General features: G+C 55.5%; 2 protein-coding genes across 7 annotated transcripts in view; one reads left to right on the top strand and one right to left on the bottom strand.

Moving 5' to 3' along the window:
• HDGFL2 (HDGF like 2) overlaps window positions 1–15,453 on the top strand; it is a 37,481-nt gene that overhangs the window by 18,778 nt on the left and 3,250 nt on the right. Inside the window, exons 15-16 of one of the 3 annotated variants that reach the window (XM_036282010.1) lie at window positions 238–370; window positions 829–2,757. In XM_036282010.1, coding sequence (XP_036137903.1) covers window positions 238–370; window positions 829–928 — 233 coding nt within the window. In that variant the 3' untranslated portion in view covers window positions 929–2,757. Of the gene's footprint in view, window positions 1–237; window positions 371–825; window positions 2,758–15,453 lie in introns of those variants that run through there. The other 2 variants (XM_036282009.1, XM_036282011.1) reach the window with 2 other exon arrangements.
• On the bottom strand, window positions 3,260–13,975 carry PLIN4 (perilipin 4). Of its 4 annotated transcripts, none has more exons than XM_036282004.1 (8): window positions 13,911–13,975; window positions 13,723–13,790; window positions 13,089–13,236; window positions 12,167–12,228; window positions 5,797–9,868; window positions 5,495–5,682; window positions 3,682–3,768; window positions 3,260–3,606 (listed from the first exon to the last, which is right to left on the bottom strand). In XM_036282004.1, the coding sequence occupies exons 2-8, from the start codon at window positions 13,771–13,773 to the stop codon at window positions 3,274–3,276; spliced, it is 4,941 nt and encodes a 1,646-aa protein (XP_036137897.1). In that variant the 5' UTR covers window positions 13,774–13,790; window positions 13,911–13,975; the 3' UTR covers window positions 3,260–3,273. The 4 variants fall into 4 exon arrangements, with proteins under 4 accessions (XP_036137897.1, XP_036137898.1, XP_036137899.1 ...); XM_036282005.1 differs by having other exon boundaries at window positions 12,167–12,225; XM_036282006.1 differs by having other exon boundaries at window positions 13,128–13,236.

Genomic DNA, 15,453 nt, shown 5'->3' with positions numbered 1-15,453 from the left:
CTGGGCCGGCTGCAGAAGCACTTGCAGCCAGCTGTGGCCTGATGGAGCTGACTACCCCCATGTGACTGGGAGGCACAGAGGTAGAGGTGACTGGTACATGGGGCCAGGACCCTTCAGGAGGTTCGAGGGTCCCCTGTCCAAAAGCTGGCTATTCTCCCACCCAGTCTCAATGGGAAGGGGATAGGGGTCCCAGTTGATAGCACCACATTTGTCCTACGATCCCCTTTCTTCCCCCAGATCTCTCAGCCTCAGTGAATGGTGAGGCCACATCCCAGAAGAGTGGGAACACAGAGGACAAGGAGCAGGAGGAAGGACAGAACTCGGAAGAGGGGCCGGTGGGGGGCTCCTCTGAAGACTTGTTACACAATGAGTAAGTGTCCCTGGGGGCTGTGGCATTGGGGGTGACTTTCTAAAAAAAAAAAAGGGTGGGTGACTTGCTGAGAAAGCACCCTAATGTCTGGGTTGCTCCCCATGGGCTGCTTGTCCTGGTCATGGTCCCAGGGACTTGGCCCCCATGTGCTGGCCTCCCATCCCCCACCTTAGCAGATCCCCAGACCCCCAATCAAGGGAGCTGAGCTGCCCTGGGTCAGACCCTAGGGACTGGCTTCCTCCTGACTCCCCAGGAGTGGGTGCAGGCAGTCTCTTTCACAAGCACCCTTGAGTCTGTTATATGGCCATGCTGAGAACCCCAGACTATACAATACAACCCACTGCACTGGGCACGGCGGGAGGAACATAGGGCTTTTAGACTGTCAGTGGTAGATGGACATAGACAGACAGACAGGAGGGCAATCTGCTCACCCCCATCGTGCTGTGCTTCACCAGCAGCACGAGGGAGGGCCCCGACCTGGACGGGCCCGGGAAGGACCGGCAGGAGCGCCAGAGGGCGCACGTGGACTCTGAGTCCCTGGACGACGAGGACAGCTGAGCCCCGGGCAGCCCGGCGGCCAGGCCCCGCCCGTCATGTAGATGCCCGTAGGCCTGCCCCACTCCTTCCCGGCCGCCCAGGGAGCAGAAAACTGTTGGGGAAATGCTATGTTCTTCATTTGTATTTGTCCCTCGGGTTTTTTTTTTTTTCTGTCCAATTTCTGTGATTTCCAACCGACATGAAATGACTATAAAGGGTTTTTTTAATGAAAAAAAATCACTTTTATTGGCTTGGTTTTCTAGTGTTACTGGTGCAGCTGGGCTGGAATTGGGGAAATGTCTGTAGCTGTCAGGGGCCCATTTGGGGACGAAGGGTTTTAAGCCATAGTGTCACCCTATACAGTGAATGTGAGCTTGGTTTTAATGGTGTTCCCGGCCCCGCAGGGCTGATGGTGAAGGAGTGGGGTGGGAGCAAGGCCTTTCCAAAAATAATAAAGGAAAATAAAACTCTGAACTTTGAGGCTCAAACGGAGGCTGTGGTTTGATGTCCTGGGTTTGGCTGCCCAGTACCCAGGAAGGAGGAGCAGAGGCTGGGAGGGTAGGTCCGGGACAGTGGCTACCATGTTTCCCCCAAAAGCCACTGTCTTGCTTTACTGACTCAATCATTTTCTCTCTCGCCCACTTCACACCCCCTACCCCACCCCGCAAGGCAAGACTCTGAGTGCCTGGCACTGCCAGTTCAGGGCATTCAGGCCAGGAAGGGTTCTGTGGGCTGTCTGTTGTCTGCACGTTCAGAGAGCATAAACACCGGGGACAGGCCTCACTGTGTGACCTTGGGCAAGTAGTACCCCCACCCTGGGCTTCTCTTTTCTCACCTGGATAGGGGATGACTCCAGCCTCACAGGGCTGTTGTGGATTTAGATGGGGGCGGGGGTGTGCATGTGTGGCTCCTAGCCGGGTACTTGCACACAGTAGTGTCTGGTTAAACAGTGGTCTCTCTTGTGTTCCCCTGTCCTGTGTGAGTCCCCCCATCCTAGCTGAGAGGGAGACCGTGGTGTGGTGGGAGACTTCTTGAGCCCTGCCCACCCCCTATTTGGTTTGGCCGGATTTGCAGTCAAGTCACTTTGCTGAGTTTCTGTGAATAGCTGAATTCCCAGTGTCTTCACCTCTGATAACCTTATGTGATGGAGGCCAAGGAAAGAAAGTCTCGGCAGGTTCCCCGACTTGTTCCTGTCGAGCCAGACACAGCACCCCAGTTCAGAGTCCCTCCCAGATCCTGGCAGCCTTTGGTAACCCTTGGGGAGAGCTGGTTCATTCATCTTTGAGCTCAGAGCACCTGATAATTTCTGAGAAGAGGGTGCAGTGTGGGGTGTGCTGTCAGCATGGTGCAGGTTCTGGGAAGGTGGGAGTGCGACATGGCTTGGGCTGATGGTATTCTGACGTGTAGCTCCCAGCTGGAAAGAGGCCGAGGCCAATGAGGGAGTAGTTCTTGGATGAACATCCTGAGTTTTCACATCTGGGTACAGGGGCAGGGAGCTTGGACATCTGTGGCTGGGATTACAGGGGACACTCCCAAACCATTGCAGGCCCTGGTCTCCAGCCTGGAGCACATTACCAAGACCTGAAGGATCATTCAGCACATTTTGTCACATACTTCCTAGGGCCCTGTCCCCTGTGGGGAAGCCTTTTATTTGGCCATGGGAAGTCTCTGGGCCCTGGGACCAGAACTTCAGCTCTGTGATGTGATTTGCTTGCAGGGCTGGGCAGGTAGGCAAGCGGATCAAGCAGGAAAGGGCTTGATTTGTAAACCCCCCGCCACCCCCGAAGCAATGTAGTCCTCAAAGGCTGGCTTCCGCAAAACTTGGGGATGGGGTGGCTGCTGGTGACTATGTCTTCATGAAGCCCCTTCTTTTGGCCACACTGGGGTCAGCAAAGGCAGTGGGACCCTGCCTCAGGATGGTGGTGGCATTCTGGTATATTCTGGTGCAAGGTGTTTGCTAAAGTCTGGGGTAGATGCTTTCAGAGCAAGGATCGAGGAGCAGGACCACCTGCCAAGCTGGTAGCTGAAGGCCCAGACGGGCAGAAGACCCTCACCCCCCACAAAGATAAATCAGGCTCCTAGTGGGGGCTCCTGAGTGGAGAATCTTCTAGACTCAGGCACATTTCACTTTTCTTTCCTAACTGGAATGCTTGCTCAGGATCTTCAAGTGCAGGTCCTCTGTCAGTAGTCTTAGCAACCCTGGGCTCCTAGGGCCAGCTGTGCTTGGGAAGAAGGGTGGATGGTGCAGTCCCAGAGCTGTGAGCATAGTGTGCTTAATGCAGAAAGTCCTTCGTACACCTGCCAGCAGGGTCCAGAGTTTCGGGGAGTTGGGGCTGGTTTGGGGCTGGGGAGGCTCTGAGGAGGACCTATAGTTTCTGCCCACTGGGGTGCAGGTCAAAAGGCCCTACCAGCCAGCTGAGCGGGGGACTGTGCTGCACGCTCTCCAGCAGCTTCTCCAGCCCTTGCCAGGCCTGGCCGACACTCTCATGGCTCTGGGCCAGGCACTCAGCTGGCAGCTCTGCGATGGAGCTGGCAGAGGAGACGACGCCATAGAGCTCACAGAGGCTGTGCCGCGCCTGCCGGACCCGCTGCTGGAGCTCAGCTGGGAGGCCCTGGAGGCCAGAGGCCAGGGTGCTGTAGGCCACATGGAGCTGCTGGATGAGTCCACAGGCCTTGGACAGAGCCCCCACATCTGGCACCTGTGGGAGGAGGGAGAGAGGTGAGCGGGGGTCAGAGAGGAGAAGACCTTGGGAGCCTTGGCCACTTGTACATACCTCTTGGGTACTGGCTTTCTCCACTCCACCTCTGAGACTCAGTTCTGGCCACAGCTGTCCTTCTGGAGCCTGCTGGATCTTTTTAATCTGTAAAGAGCCCAGAGAAATGAAGGCTTTTGGCAGGGACCTTTCACACACTCCCCCGGAGCAGCACAAGGGGCTGGGGTGGGTACTCCCTGGCCTGGCCTGGAGCCTCATGTCTAGACCTTTGTGTGGCATGATGGGAAGGCCACAAATTTAGAGTCAGCTGTGCCATGATGGGTTTATCTTCTCTTGTCAAGTGGCAACAATCCAAATTCCCAATGAAGTCTTCAGGGAGATCAAATAACAGATAATGAGATCTTGTCACCCACCCCCCAGCTCAAAGCCCTTCCATGCCTCCCCAGTGCCTGTTGGATGAAACCAACACCTCACCATGGTCTGCATGGTCTGCCCCCAGGGTGTCTCAGACCTCATCTCCTGCTGACACTCCGTCACAATTTCTGCACATCCCTGAACCCTAGATCCCTGGGCTTTTCCTGCCCTATCCCCACCTTTACTTCACTGTCACTCCAGCTGCCTTTCTGCTCCTTGAGCCCAGTTTGTTATTGATTTGAGAGAGAGAGAAACATTGATTTGTTGCTCCCCTTATTTATGCACTCATTGGTTGAGTCTTGTATGTGCCCTGACCAAGGATCAAACCTGCAACTTTGGCGTATCGGGATGATGCTCTAACCAACTGAGCTACGGGGCCAGGGCTAGGCACTCTGTTCTTATGGTCCCCACTTCTCCCAACTCTGCATGGCTCTCTCCTTGATATTCATGATGTGGCTCAAAGGGACGTTGTCCTGCTCAACCCAGACCCTCTGCATGGTTGTCTTGTTTCCTTCTTTGCATCCCCTCTTACAGTAATCCTACAGCAGTCCCTCCTATCTTCAGTTTCAGTTCCCGCGGTCAACCACAGTCCAAAGATATTACATGGAAAATTCCAGAAATAAACAATTCATAATTTTTAAATGGCTCCTGTTCTGAATAGTGTGATGAAATCTCGCATGGCCCCACTCTGTCACACCTGGGGCATGACATCTCTTTGTCCAGTGTCTTCACTCTGGAGATGCTGCCCGCCTGTTAGTCACACAGTAGCCATATCAGTTACCAAATCAACCATTGGGGTATCACAGTGCTCATGTTCAAGTTACCCTTGTTTAATTATTTTTTTAAATATTCACCCGAGGATACTTTTTTTTTTCATTTATCTTCAGACAGAGTTGGGGAGAGTGAGAGAGACATTGATGTGAGTGAGACAAACTGATTGGTTGTCTCTTACACAACCCCGACCAGGGCCAGGGACTGAACTGCAACCGAGGTACCTGCCCTTGACCAGAATCAAACCTACGACTCCTTGGTCCGTGGGCTGACGCTCCAACCGCTGAGCCAAACTGGCCAGGGCAAGTCACCTTTACTTAATTTTACTTAATGGCACATTAATATCACTTTTTTTTACAATATGTTATGATTGTTCTATTTTACTATTATCTCTCACTGTGCCTAAATTATAAATTAAACCTTACCGTAGATATGTATGTGTAGGAAAAAGCAGTGTATATTGGGTTCGGTTCTATCCCTGGTTTCAGGCATCCACAGGAGGTCTTGGAATGTATCTCCCAAAGATAAGGGGGAACTACTATATTTGGTTTGGTTGTCTGTCTCCCTCTCTGGGACATAAGCCCTGTGAGAGCAGTCTGTAGCTGTCTTAGTGGCTGACAGATGTTGGCATGGGGAAGCCATGGGGAGATAATTCTGAGAAAGGCACCCTGGAGAGGGGAAGACTTACCAGCCTAAAGGAGTCCTCAAGCTGAGCCAGTGTGGCCCTGGCCTGGAACTGGCTGTGCTGCAGGTGGCTCATGGCATGCTCAAAAGCCCGCTGGCGGAAGCTGTGGGCCAGGTCGCCCAGACGCACGAAGTAACTGCTCTGGTCTGCTGCGGGTACCCTGGGCCCAGGCTCAGAAGCCGCCAACTGAGCTGGAAGGGAAGACGGACTTACTTAACCCAAGAGGACACTGAGAACATCCAGGTCTTGGGTTAGAAGATGCCAGCCCCCACTAGGACCTGGGACCCTGCTTGTCCTATTCTCACCTTGCTCCTCGGCATTCATTGGGTGGAAGATCTCCCCCAGCTCCTCCAGCAGTGTTGTAGAGCCCGTGACACCTTCATGTCCGCATATGGTGGCCATGCAGCCCACATCCTCCGGGCCCAGGGTGGAGCCTTGTTGGAATGGTACCACAGTGGAAACAAGGCCCTGGCTGCTGGCAGTGGCTTCTCTGGCACGGTCGTGGCCTGCACAGTGTGTGTCTGGGAGGCTGGAGACATTGCAGGATGAAGCCTGCAGGGTGCTTAGTACAGTTTGTTCCCCACATTTGTCCATGTCCCAGTCATTGATGAGTCCACCACAGGAGCTTTCCTCGGCTCCAGGTAACCAATTCTGTATGGTGTCCTTCGTGCCAGTCAGAATGGTCTTGGAGGTGTCCACACCCGTCTGGACAGCACTCTTGACCACACCCATTGTTCCAGTGACGCCAGTGGACACTGTGTCTTTGGTGCCTGTCAGGATGGTTTTAGAGGTGTCCATGCCAGTTTGGATGGCACCCTTGGCCACACCCACTGCCGCGGTGATCCCAGTGGACACAGTGTCCTTGGTGCCAGTGAGGATGGTCTTGGTGGTGTCCACGCCTGTCTGGACGGCACTCTTGGCCACACCCACTGCCCCAGTGAGGCCAGTGGACACGGTGTCTTTGGTGCCAGTCAAGACGGTCTTAGTGGTGTCCATGCCAGTGTGAATGGCACCCTTGGCCAAACCCACCGCCCCAGTGAGGCCAGTGGACACTGTGTCTTTGGTGCCAGTCAGGATGGTCTTGGAGGTGTCCATGCCAGTTTGAATGGCACCCTTGGCCGTACCCACCGCCCCTGTGAGGCCAGTGGACACTGTGTCTTTGGTGCCAGTCAAGACGGTCTTGGTGGTGTCCATGCCAGTTTGGATGGCACCCTTGGCCACACCCATTGCCCCAGTGAGGCCAGTGGACACTGTGTCCTTGGTGCCGGTCAGGACAGTCTTGGAGGTGTTCACACCAGTCTGGACGGCATTCTTGGCCATACCCACTGCCCCAGTGAGGCCAGTGGACACTGTATCTTTGGTGCCAGTCAAGACGGTCTTAGTGGTGTCCATGCCAGTTTGGATGGCACCCTTGGCCATACCCACTGCCCCGGTGATCCCAGTGGACACTGTGTCTTTGGTGCCAGTCAAGACGGTCTTGGTGGTGTCCACACCTGTCTGGACGACACCCTTGGCCACACCCACTGCCCCAGTGAGGCCAGTGGATACAGTGTCCTTGGTGCCAGTAAGGATGGTCTTTGAGGTGTCCACACCTGTCTGGACGACACCCTTGGCCACACCCACTGCGCCAGTGAGGCCAGTGGACACTGTGTCTTTGGTGCCAGTCAAGACGGTCTTAGTGGTGTCCATGCCAGTTTGGATGGCACCCTTGGCCATACCCATTGCCCCAGTGAGGCCAGTGGACACTGTGTCCTTGGTGCCGGTCAGGACAGTCTTGGAGGTGTTCACACCAGTCTGGACGGCACCCTTGGCCACACCCATTGCCCCAGTGAGGCCAGTGGACACTGTATCTTTGGTGCCAGTCAAGACGGTCTTAGTGGTGTCCATGCCAGTTTGGATGGCACCCTTGGCCACACCCATTGCCCCAGTGAGGCCAGTGGACACTGTGTCCTTGGTGCCAGTCAGGACAGTCTTGGAGGTGTTCACACCAGTCTGGACGGCACCCTTGGCCACTCCCATTGCGCCAGTGAGGCCAGTGGACACTGTATCTTTGGTGCCAGTCAAGACGGTCTTAGTGGTGTCCATGCCAGTTTGGATGGCACCCTTGGCCATACCCACTGCCCCGGTGAGGCCAGTGGACACTGTGTCTTTGGTGCCAGTCAAGACAGTCTTGGTGGTGTCCATGCCAGTTTGGATGGCACCCTTGGCCACACCCATTGCCCCAGTGAGGCCAGTGGACACTGTATCCTTGGTGCCGGTCAGGACAGTCTTGGAGGTGTTCACACCAGTCTGGACGGCACCCTTGGCCACTCCCATTGCGCCAGTGATCCCAGTGGACACTGTGTCTTTGGTGCCAGTCAAGACGGTCTTGGTGGTGTCCATGCCAGTTTGGATGGCACCCTTGGCCACACCCATTGCCCCAGTGAGGCCAGTGGACACTGTATCCTTGGTGCCGGTCAGGACAGTCTTGGAGGTGTTCACACCAGTCTGGACGGCACCCTTGGCCACACCCACTGCCCCGGTGATCCCAGTGGACACTGTGTCTTTGGTGCCAGCCAGGACAGTCTTAGTGGTGTCCATGCCAGTTTGGATGGCACCCTTCGCCACACCCACTGCCCCAGTGAGGCCAGTGGACACTGTGTCTTTGGTGCCAGTCAAGATGGTCTTGGTGGTGTCCATGCCAGTTTGAATGGCACCTTTGGCCATACCCACTGCCCCAGTGAGGCCAGTGGACACTGTGTCTTTGGTGCCAGTCAGGATGGTCTTTGAGGTGTCCACACCTGTCTGGACGACACCCTTGGCCACACCCACTGCCCCAGTGAGGCCAGTGGACACTGTGTCTTTGGTGCCAGTCAAGACGGTCTTGGTGGTGTCCATGCCAGTTTGGATGGCACCCTTGGCCACACCCACTGCCCCGGTGATCCCAGTGGACACTGTGTCTTTGGTGCCGGCCAGGACAGTCTTAGTGGTGTCCATGCCAGTTTGGATGGCACCCTTGGCCACACCCACTGCCCCGGTGAGGCCAGTGGACACTGTGTCTTTGGTGCCGGTCAGGACAGTCTTGGAGGTGTTCACACCAGTCTGGACGGCACTCTTGGCCATACCCACTGCCCCAGTGAGGCCAGTGGACACTGTATCCTTGGTGCCGGTCAGGACAGTCTTGGAGGTGTTCACACCAGTCTGGACGGCACCCTTGGCCACACCCACTGCCCCGGTGATCCCAGTGGACACTGTGTCTTTGGTGCCGGCCAGGACAGTCTTAGTGGTGTCCATGCCAGTTTGGATGGCACCCTTCGCCACACCCACTGCCCCAGTGAGGCCAGTGGACACTGTGTCTTTGGTGCCAGTCAAGATGGTCTTGGTGGTGTCCATGCCAGTTTGAATGGCACCTTTGGCCATACCCACTGCCCCAGTGAGGCCAGTGGACACTGTGTCTTTGGTGCCAGTCAGGATGGTCTTTGAGGTGTCCACACCTGTCTGGACGACACCCTTGGCCACACCCACTGCCCCAGTGAGGCCAGTGGACACTGTGTCTTTGGTGCCAGTCAAGACGGTCTTGGTGGTGTCCATGCCAGTTTGGATGGCACCCTTGGCCACACCGACTGCCCCAGTGATCCCAGTGGACACTGTGTCTTTGGTGCCAGTCAAGACGGTCTTGGTGGTGTCCATGCCAGTTTGGATGGCACCCTTGGCCACACCCACTGCCCCGGTGAGGCCAGTGGACACGGTGTCTTTGGTGCCAGTCAGGATTGTCTTGGAGGTGTCCATGCCAGTTTGGACGGCACCCTTTGCCACACCCACCGCCCCGGTGAGGCCAGTGGACACAGTGTCTTTGGTGCCAGTCAAGACAGTCTTGGTGGTGTCCATGCCAGTTTGGATGGCACCCTTGGCCACACCGACTGCCCCAGTGAGGCCAGTGGACACTGTGTCCTTGGTGCCAGTGAGGATGGTTTTGGAGGTGTCCACACCTGTCTGGACGGCACTCTTGGCCACACCCATTGCCCCAGTGAGGCCAGTGGACACTGTGTCTTTGGTACTTGTGAGGACAGCCTTTGAGGTGTCCAAGCCCCCCTGGACAGCTCCTGTGGCCATGTTCACTGCACCTGTCACTCCACTGTAGATTGTGTTCTTGGTGTTGGTCAGCATAGTCTTTGTGGTGTCCACACCAGTTTGACAGGTCCCTTTGGCCATACCCACTGCCCCTGCGACCCCACTGGCCACAGCCTCCTTGGTTCCCGTGAGCACAGGTCCGGTCATGTCAAGACCTCCCTGGACCACACCTTTAGCTGAGTCCATCACATTGGCCACTCCGGACGAGATGGCGTCTTTGGTTTTGGTCATCGTGGAGCACACCAGGTCCTTCGCCCCAGAGATCATCTGAGGAGAAAGGACATGTGTGGTCAGAGCAGAGCTGGGAGGCAGCCTTCTGCCAGCCTGGTTCCTGATGGACCTGGTAAGTAGTATCTATCAGCAGAGGCTGTGCCTCCTCATTCCCACCCCTGATGTACCCATGGCCTTCCAGGACACAGCCTCAACAAGCTCCATCGCTGTCAGATTACTCCCTTGATGCAAGATCCCCGTTGCTGACAGTGGGTCCTTACACCTCTGGAACCCTGGACAGACAAGGTGCCTTGGCTTGGGACCAGCAAGCTTGAATTACATATATTTGTTCATTTTTATCAGAATTTGAGCCTGGTTTCCCCATTATAGTGGAGAGACCAAATTGTTATTAGTTACTAAGAGAAGGAGATGAACATTTGGAAAAGTAGTAACCAAGCCCTGGCCAGTTAGGCTCAGCGGTTGGAGCGTTGACCTGCGGTCCAGAGAGGCTCGGGTTCCATTCCCGCTAAGGGCATGTACCTCTGTTGCAGCTTGTCCCCGGCCCTGGTTGGGTCGTGCGGGAGGCAGCCACTCGATGTGTCCCTTTCACGTTAATCTCTCTCTCTCTCTCTCTCTGTCTCTCTCTCTCTCTCTTCCTCTCTCTCTCTCCCACTCTGTCTGAACTAAAAATGGAAAAATGTCCTCGGGTGAAGATTAAAAAGAAAAGAAAAGTAGTAACCAAAAACTTAAGGGGCAAGTGGCACGTATTGGGTTCAAGCCATAGGAAATTGTTGATAGCTTTCATATTTTTAACCTACCCGATAGCAGTTGTCTCTAGTCAAGCACACTACCAAAGGGTTGTGATGGCCTCAGGGTTGCCACCACTCAGGTTCAGACATGAGTGTGCTATTTTTAATTCAGTGGTTCTCACTCAGGCAATCATGCCCCCTCGGGGGATGTTGGTTGATGTCTGGGGACATCTGTGATTGTTGTGACTGAGATGACAGGGCGTTACTTGCATTGATTGAGTGGAGACCTGGGATGCTGTGCAGCACCCCACAGTGCCCAGGACAGCCCCACAACCAAGAATGATCCTGCCCCAAATGGTCACAATACTGACATTGAGAAGCTCTGAATTTTATTCTCATTACCTGCCTCCAGCCCACTATTTTTTTTTTTTTTTTGTACAGGTAGAGTGGGAGGGAGAGAGAGGAAGAGAGAGAGAGAGAAACATCGACGTGAAGGGACACATCGAGTGGCTGCCACCCGCACGACCAACCAGGGCGGGGGACAAACTGCAACCGAAGTATGTGCCTTTAGCGGGAACCAAACCCGGTCTCTCCGTACCGCAGGCTGACGCTCTAACCGCTGAGCCAAACCAGCCAGGGCCTCCAGCCCACTATTGAATCAAGTGGGCACCTTGGGCTCTGTGGGTGGTGGGAGGTGGGATTCAAAGACCCAGGTTCAAATCCCAGCTCTTTCCTGCACTTGCTATGTGAAAACCACATCCCTTCTCTGAGCCAATTTCTGAAAAATAGTGATTAAAACAGCACCTCCTTCAAGGATTGTGGAGGAAACGAATCAAGGTACCTAAAGCACTTTGCAGGTAGTAGGCACTCAGCATGAGCGGAGAGGAGCAGAGAAGTACATAAATGAAGAGGGGATAAAGGGTCTGTTTTAACGTCGAGATTCTTTGCCTTCTGAAATACTAAGATCTGGTTGAGCTGAGGGCAGAGGGAGATTAGGAAGACCAGAGTGGGGGCATGTGCTCGGTGGCAGAATTCTTGTCAGGGCTCTGCCACCCTGCTGTGGCCTCAGCTGGCTTCTGTCAGCCCCTGGGGACAGAATAGCATGTTGGTCCCCATGTATTCAGGACCAGGGGTGGATGTGGCATTGGTGTAGTTCAGCCTCTGACTGCCCCTGGGTTCAAATCCCAAGCTGCCACATCCTGCTATATGACCTTTGATAGGTGGCTCCACTTCTGTGTGCCTCAGCTCTTGTGTGGGATACTGTTTATCCCCTCACAGGGTGGTTGGGAGGATTAACTGTTGAGCAGCATGTATAAAGCAGTGCTCAGAACCTGACATATGGTGAGTGAGTTGCCATTGTTTGGGTCGCATCATGCTAGACAGAGAGCGAGGGGCTCTCTGTAGTCTGTTTGGAACCTGACCATGCTGGGCAGTAGGGCGGTGCTGCACCCATTTCACAGATGTGGAAGTGGAGGCTCGGAAGGGGAGGATCTGTCTGGAATCCCATAGTAGGACATACAGGGGTGTCTGCGCTCTCCTTGGGCAGGAACCAAAACATCCCTGAGGGAGACAGAGGCCATCCGACCAGGCTCTGAGAGCCACTCACCTTGTCTGAAGGCGACGGCAGCTCCTCCACCTCCCTGGCCATCTGCTTCGGGTCAGTAGCTGCTGTGGGGACAGGAGCTGGTCAGGCACCCCAGGGAAGGCGATGGAAGCGGGCTGGCATCAGCTGCCTTGGTGCCCATTGCGCAATTGTCAGGCACAGCCTGAAAGGCCAGGAATGTCCCAGCCACCCCGCCAGGGACAGCAGGAGGTGACATCTATGGCCATAGGCTTGGCTCCCTTTGACCCCCCCAAGGCCTCAGCCCCCTGGAACCAAGGGGCTCCCTGGTGTTTTCCTCTGCCTGGGTCCTGGATCCAGCCCACCCAGGGAGGTTGCAGGGAGAGGAGTCAGGGTGCTGCCCCACCCCTGCTACAGCTGGCTGTTGCCTGTCAGGCTTGGGTATGTGGAGCAGAAGTCAGCTGCCAAGGGCTCTGGGCCCAGAGTGACGCCCAGCCCAGGCAGCCACCTCAACTCTGGGCCCCCTGCACCAGTTCCCTATGTGCCCTGAGTACCCTGGCTGAGTAATTGGAGGGTGGGGAGACCCCCGGGCTCTGCCATCCCAGGGAAGCCCCTGTCCCTCTTTGGGAACCAGGATCACCATCCCCAATAAGGTCTGCGTGCAGAACACCCAGGCCCAGGTCCACGGGTATCAGAAACGGCTGATGGGAGGTGGGGGTGATGGAGAGCATGGGTGGTACTTCGGCTGTGTTCACATCCCCACTTTTGCTGGTTATGCCACTTTGGGCCACTCACCCACCATATTCATGCCTCAGTTTCCCCATCTGGTGCTAAATGAGTGTTGCCAGTTTTATAGTGTCTATTAAGATGACACAGGCACATATGAAACATCTCAGAGTGGCCAGAGGTCCCTGCTAGGGGGTTTCCTATTGCTGGGGTCCCCTACCCTACGGAACTGTGTACTCACTCTGGGCCTGGGGATGGGTGGTCTTGGGGGTGGGAGCACCTGTGGGATCAGCTGCAGGCTGGGCTTCTCTTGCTGAGCTGTGAGCGTTGGCCACCTGGTTCCGGGAGGAACTGAAGCCAGGCAGGAACCCCAAGAAGCTGCTCAGGGTCTGTGTGGGGAGGGGGCAGCATGAGCTGGGCCAGGCCATAGTGGGATGGGGTGGGGTGGGGGAAATATTGGACAACCCTGGCCTACACCTCCTCAGGCCCTTGTTTTTGGGTGACCTCGAGTTTCAAGCCTCAGTTTCTTTGTCCGGACAATGGGCAGATGCAGCCGGTCTCCCATGGACGGAGGAAAAGGTCATCCTTCAAGTCTCCAAGGCTTTCTCCCACAGCCTCTATTTCACAACTGGGGAAACTGAGGCTCAGAGAGGGGTTGTGGCTAGCCCAAAGTCACAAAGTAGGAAAGAAGTTGAGGTCTGCATGAAGACCTCACCCCCGCCCCCAGCTTGGGACCGGAGAGAAGAGTTAGCACCCGGGCTCTCAGCGCCCTTCCACCCCACCTGGAAAGTGCCTCCCAGACCCAAGGTCACCTTCCCAAGGTTCTAGGGGGTCTCCAGGCCTTAACAAGGATCCCCACCTCCCGTACTTCTCACCTTGCCCTTGGGTTTGGAGGACTCCCGGCCTCTTTCCTCTTGAGCAGACATGTTAATACTCTAAGCAGCTGAAAGGGGGCAGAGATGGTTCATAAATGGGGGCTCCATTACTTCCTGCCCCACACCGATATCCCCAGACATTCCCAGACACCCACCTGGAGACCTTGCCTCACCCTGGCATTGCTCACCTGGACTGTGTGAGGGTCCTTTGGAGTGACTGGCGGCGCAGCTGGCAGCTGGCTCTGCTTTCCGCTCCCAGGCCTTATAGGGTCTGGGGCAGGCGCAGGCCTGGCCGGCAGAGGCAGGCAGCCAGCCTGCTAAGGGAGGGCCCTGGAGGGTCACGTGCTTGCCTGTCCAGCCCAGCGTGCGTGGGCCCCGGGCCCAGCACCTTTGCCCTGCTCTCAGTACTGGGCTACCTCGGCCCACAGCACCCTCCCCCACCAAGCTGAGTGATTCATGGGCCGTCTTATGTCCCTGAGACACAGCCAGTGTGCCCTCTTGGCCCACTCTTTCCATCCATGAGATGGGCATAGTTCATATCTCAGCTCTACTGAGATGCCTTCGCCTCAGTTTTCCCTCCAGACTCCTCACTGGGGCCCACAATGTTCTGCCCTTCATTTCCTCTGGCTCTCTCCTCTTCGATCACTCCAGCCACAGGGGCCTCCTTGCTATTCCTCCAAACCTCTGGGCATGGTCCTGCCTTAGAGCCTTTGCATGGGCTATGTCTTTTGCCTACAGCACATTTCCCCAGACATCCACACACCTCCTCCCTCCCTCCCCATGTTCCCTGCAATAGGACAGTACCTGGCACACAGTTGGTACTTACTAAATGTTTGGTTAAATGGGCCGACTCATAGAATGGTTGTGAGTGTGAAATGAGGTCACACATGTGACCTGTTTATCCCTGTGCCTGGCACCCAACAGGTGCTCAACAGACATTAGGTTAACATTGTGTAGGCAGAGAGGAGCAACGTCTATCCTCAGCAAGGAGAGGACATGTCACTCTCTGGAAGGGACTTCCCTTGACAAAGGGGACAAAACAGATCAAAACAGAGCACCAATAGAGTTGGGGGCATCCTAAGAGTGAGAAACAGACTTGGTAAGCTCTGGCCAATCTAAGGTGGCTTCTTGGAGGGTGTATTTTGTGTCTGAGGTCACAGAGCCAGGAAATGGCAGACAAGATCCAGACCCAGACCCAGACCCTGAGCCTGTGTGTAGAGCGGGCTGTCTGTGGATGGGTATACATACAGATGAGCAGAGGAGTGATTGCCATGCCCTCCCTGGGCTGTTTTCCCCACAGCCTGCCCCTTGGGAACCACAGTTGTTGCTGGTGGGGATTGGGGAGAGACCCAGCTGGTAGCTCTGGGCTCTGAGCTGGGAGAAGGAAGGGTCCCGTTGTTGGGTCTGATGACCCCTAGTTTGTCTCCTTGGAGCTGTCACTGTGTTTGCCAGACAAGGAACAGAAGGGATCCCCCAACCTCTCTCTTCCAGTCAACATTTCCTAAAGGTGATGTTGGGGGGTTGGACCCTCCCAATGGGTATGTCCCTCCCCTCAGGGCTGCCACAGTGCAGTGAGGCAGGGAACCCATCAAAAATGGCCCAACCAGTGTGGCTTAGTGGTTGAGCATTGACCCATGCACCAAGAGGTTGCTAATTTGATTCCCGGTCAGGGCACATGCCCAGGTTGTGGGCACAATCTCCAGTGGCGGGGCATGCAGGAGGTGGCCGATC

Source organism: Molossus molossus, unplaced genomic scaffold (genome assembly GCF_014108415.1).
Source record: "Molossus molossus isolate mMolMol1 unplaced genomic scaffold, mMolMol1.p scaffold_m16_p_4, whole genome shotgun sequence".
NCBI classification, from domain to species: domain Eukaryota; kingdom Metazoa; phylum Chordata; class Mammalia; order Chiroptera; family Molossidae; genus Molossus; species Molossus molossus.
This window is presented reverse-complemented; position numbering and strand designations above follow the sequence as displayed.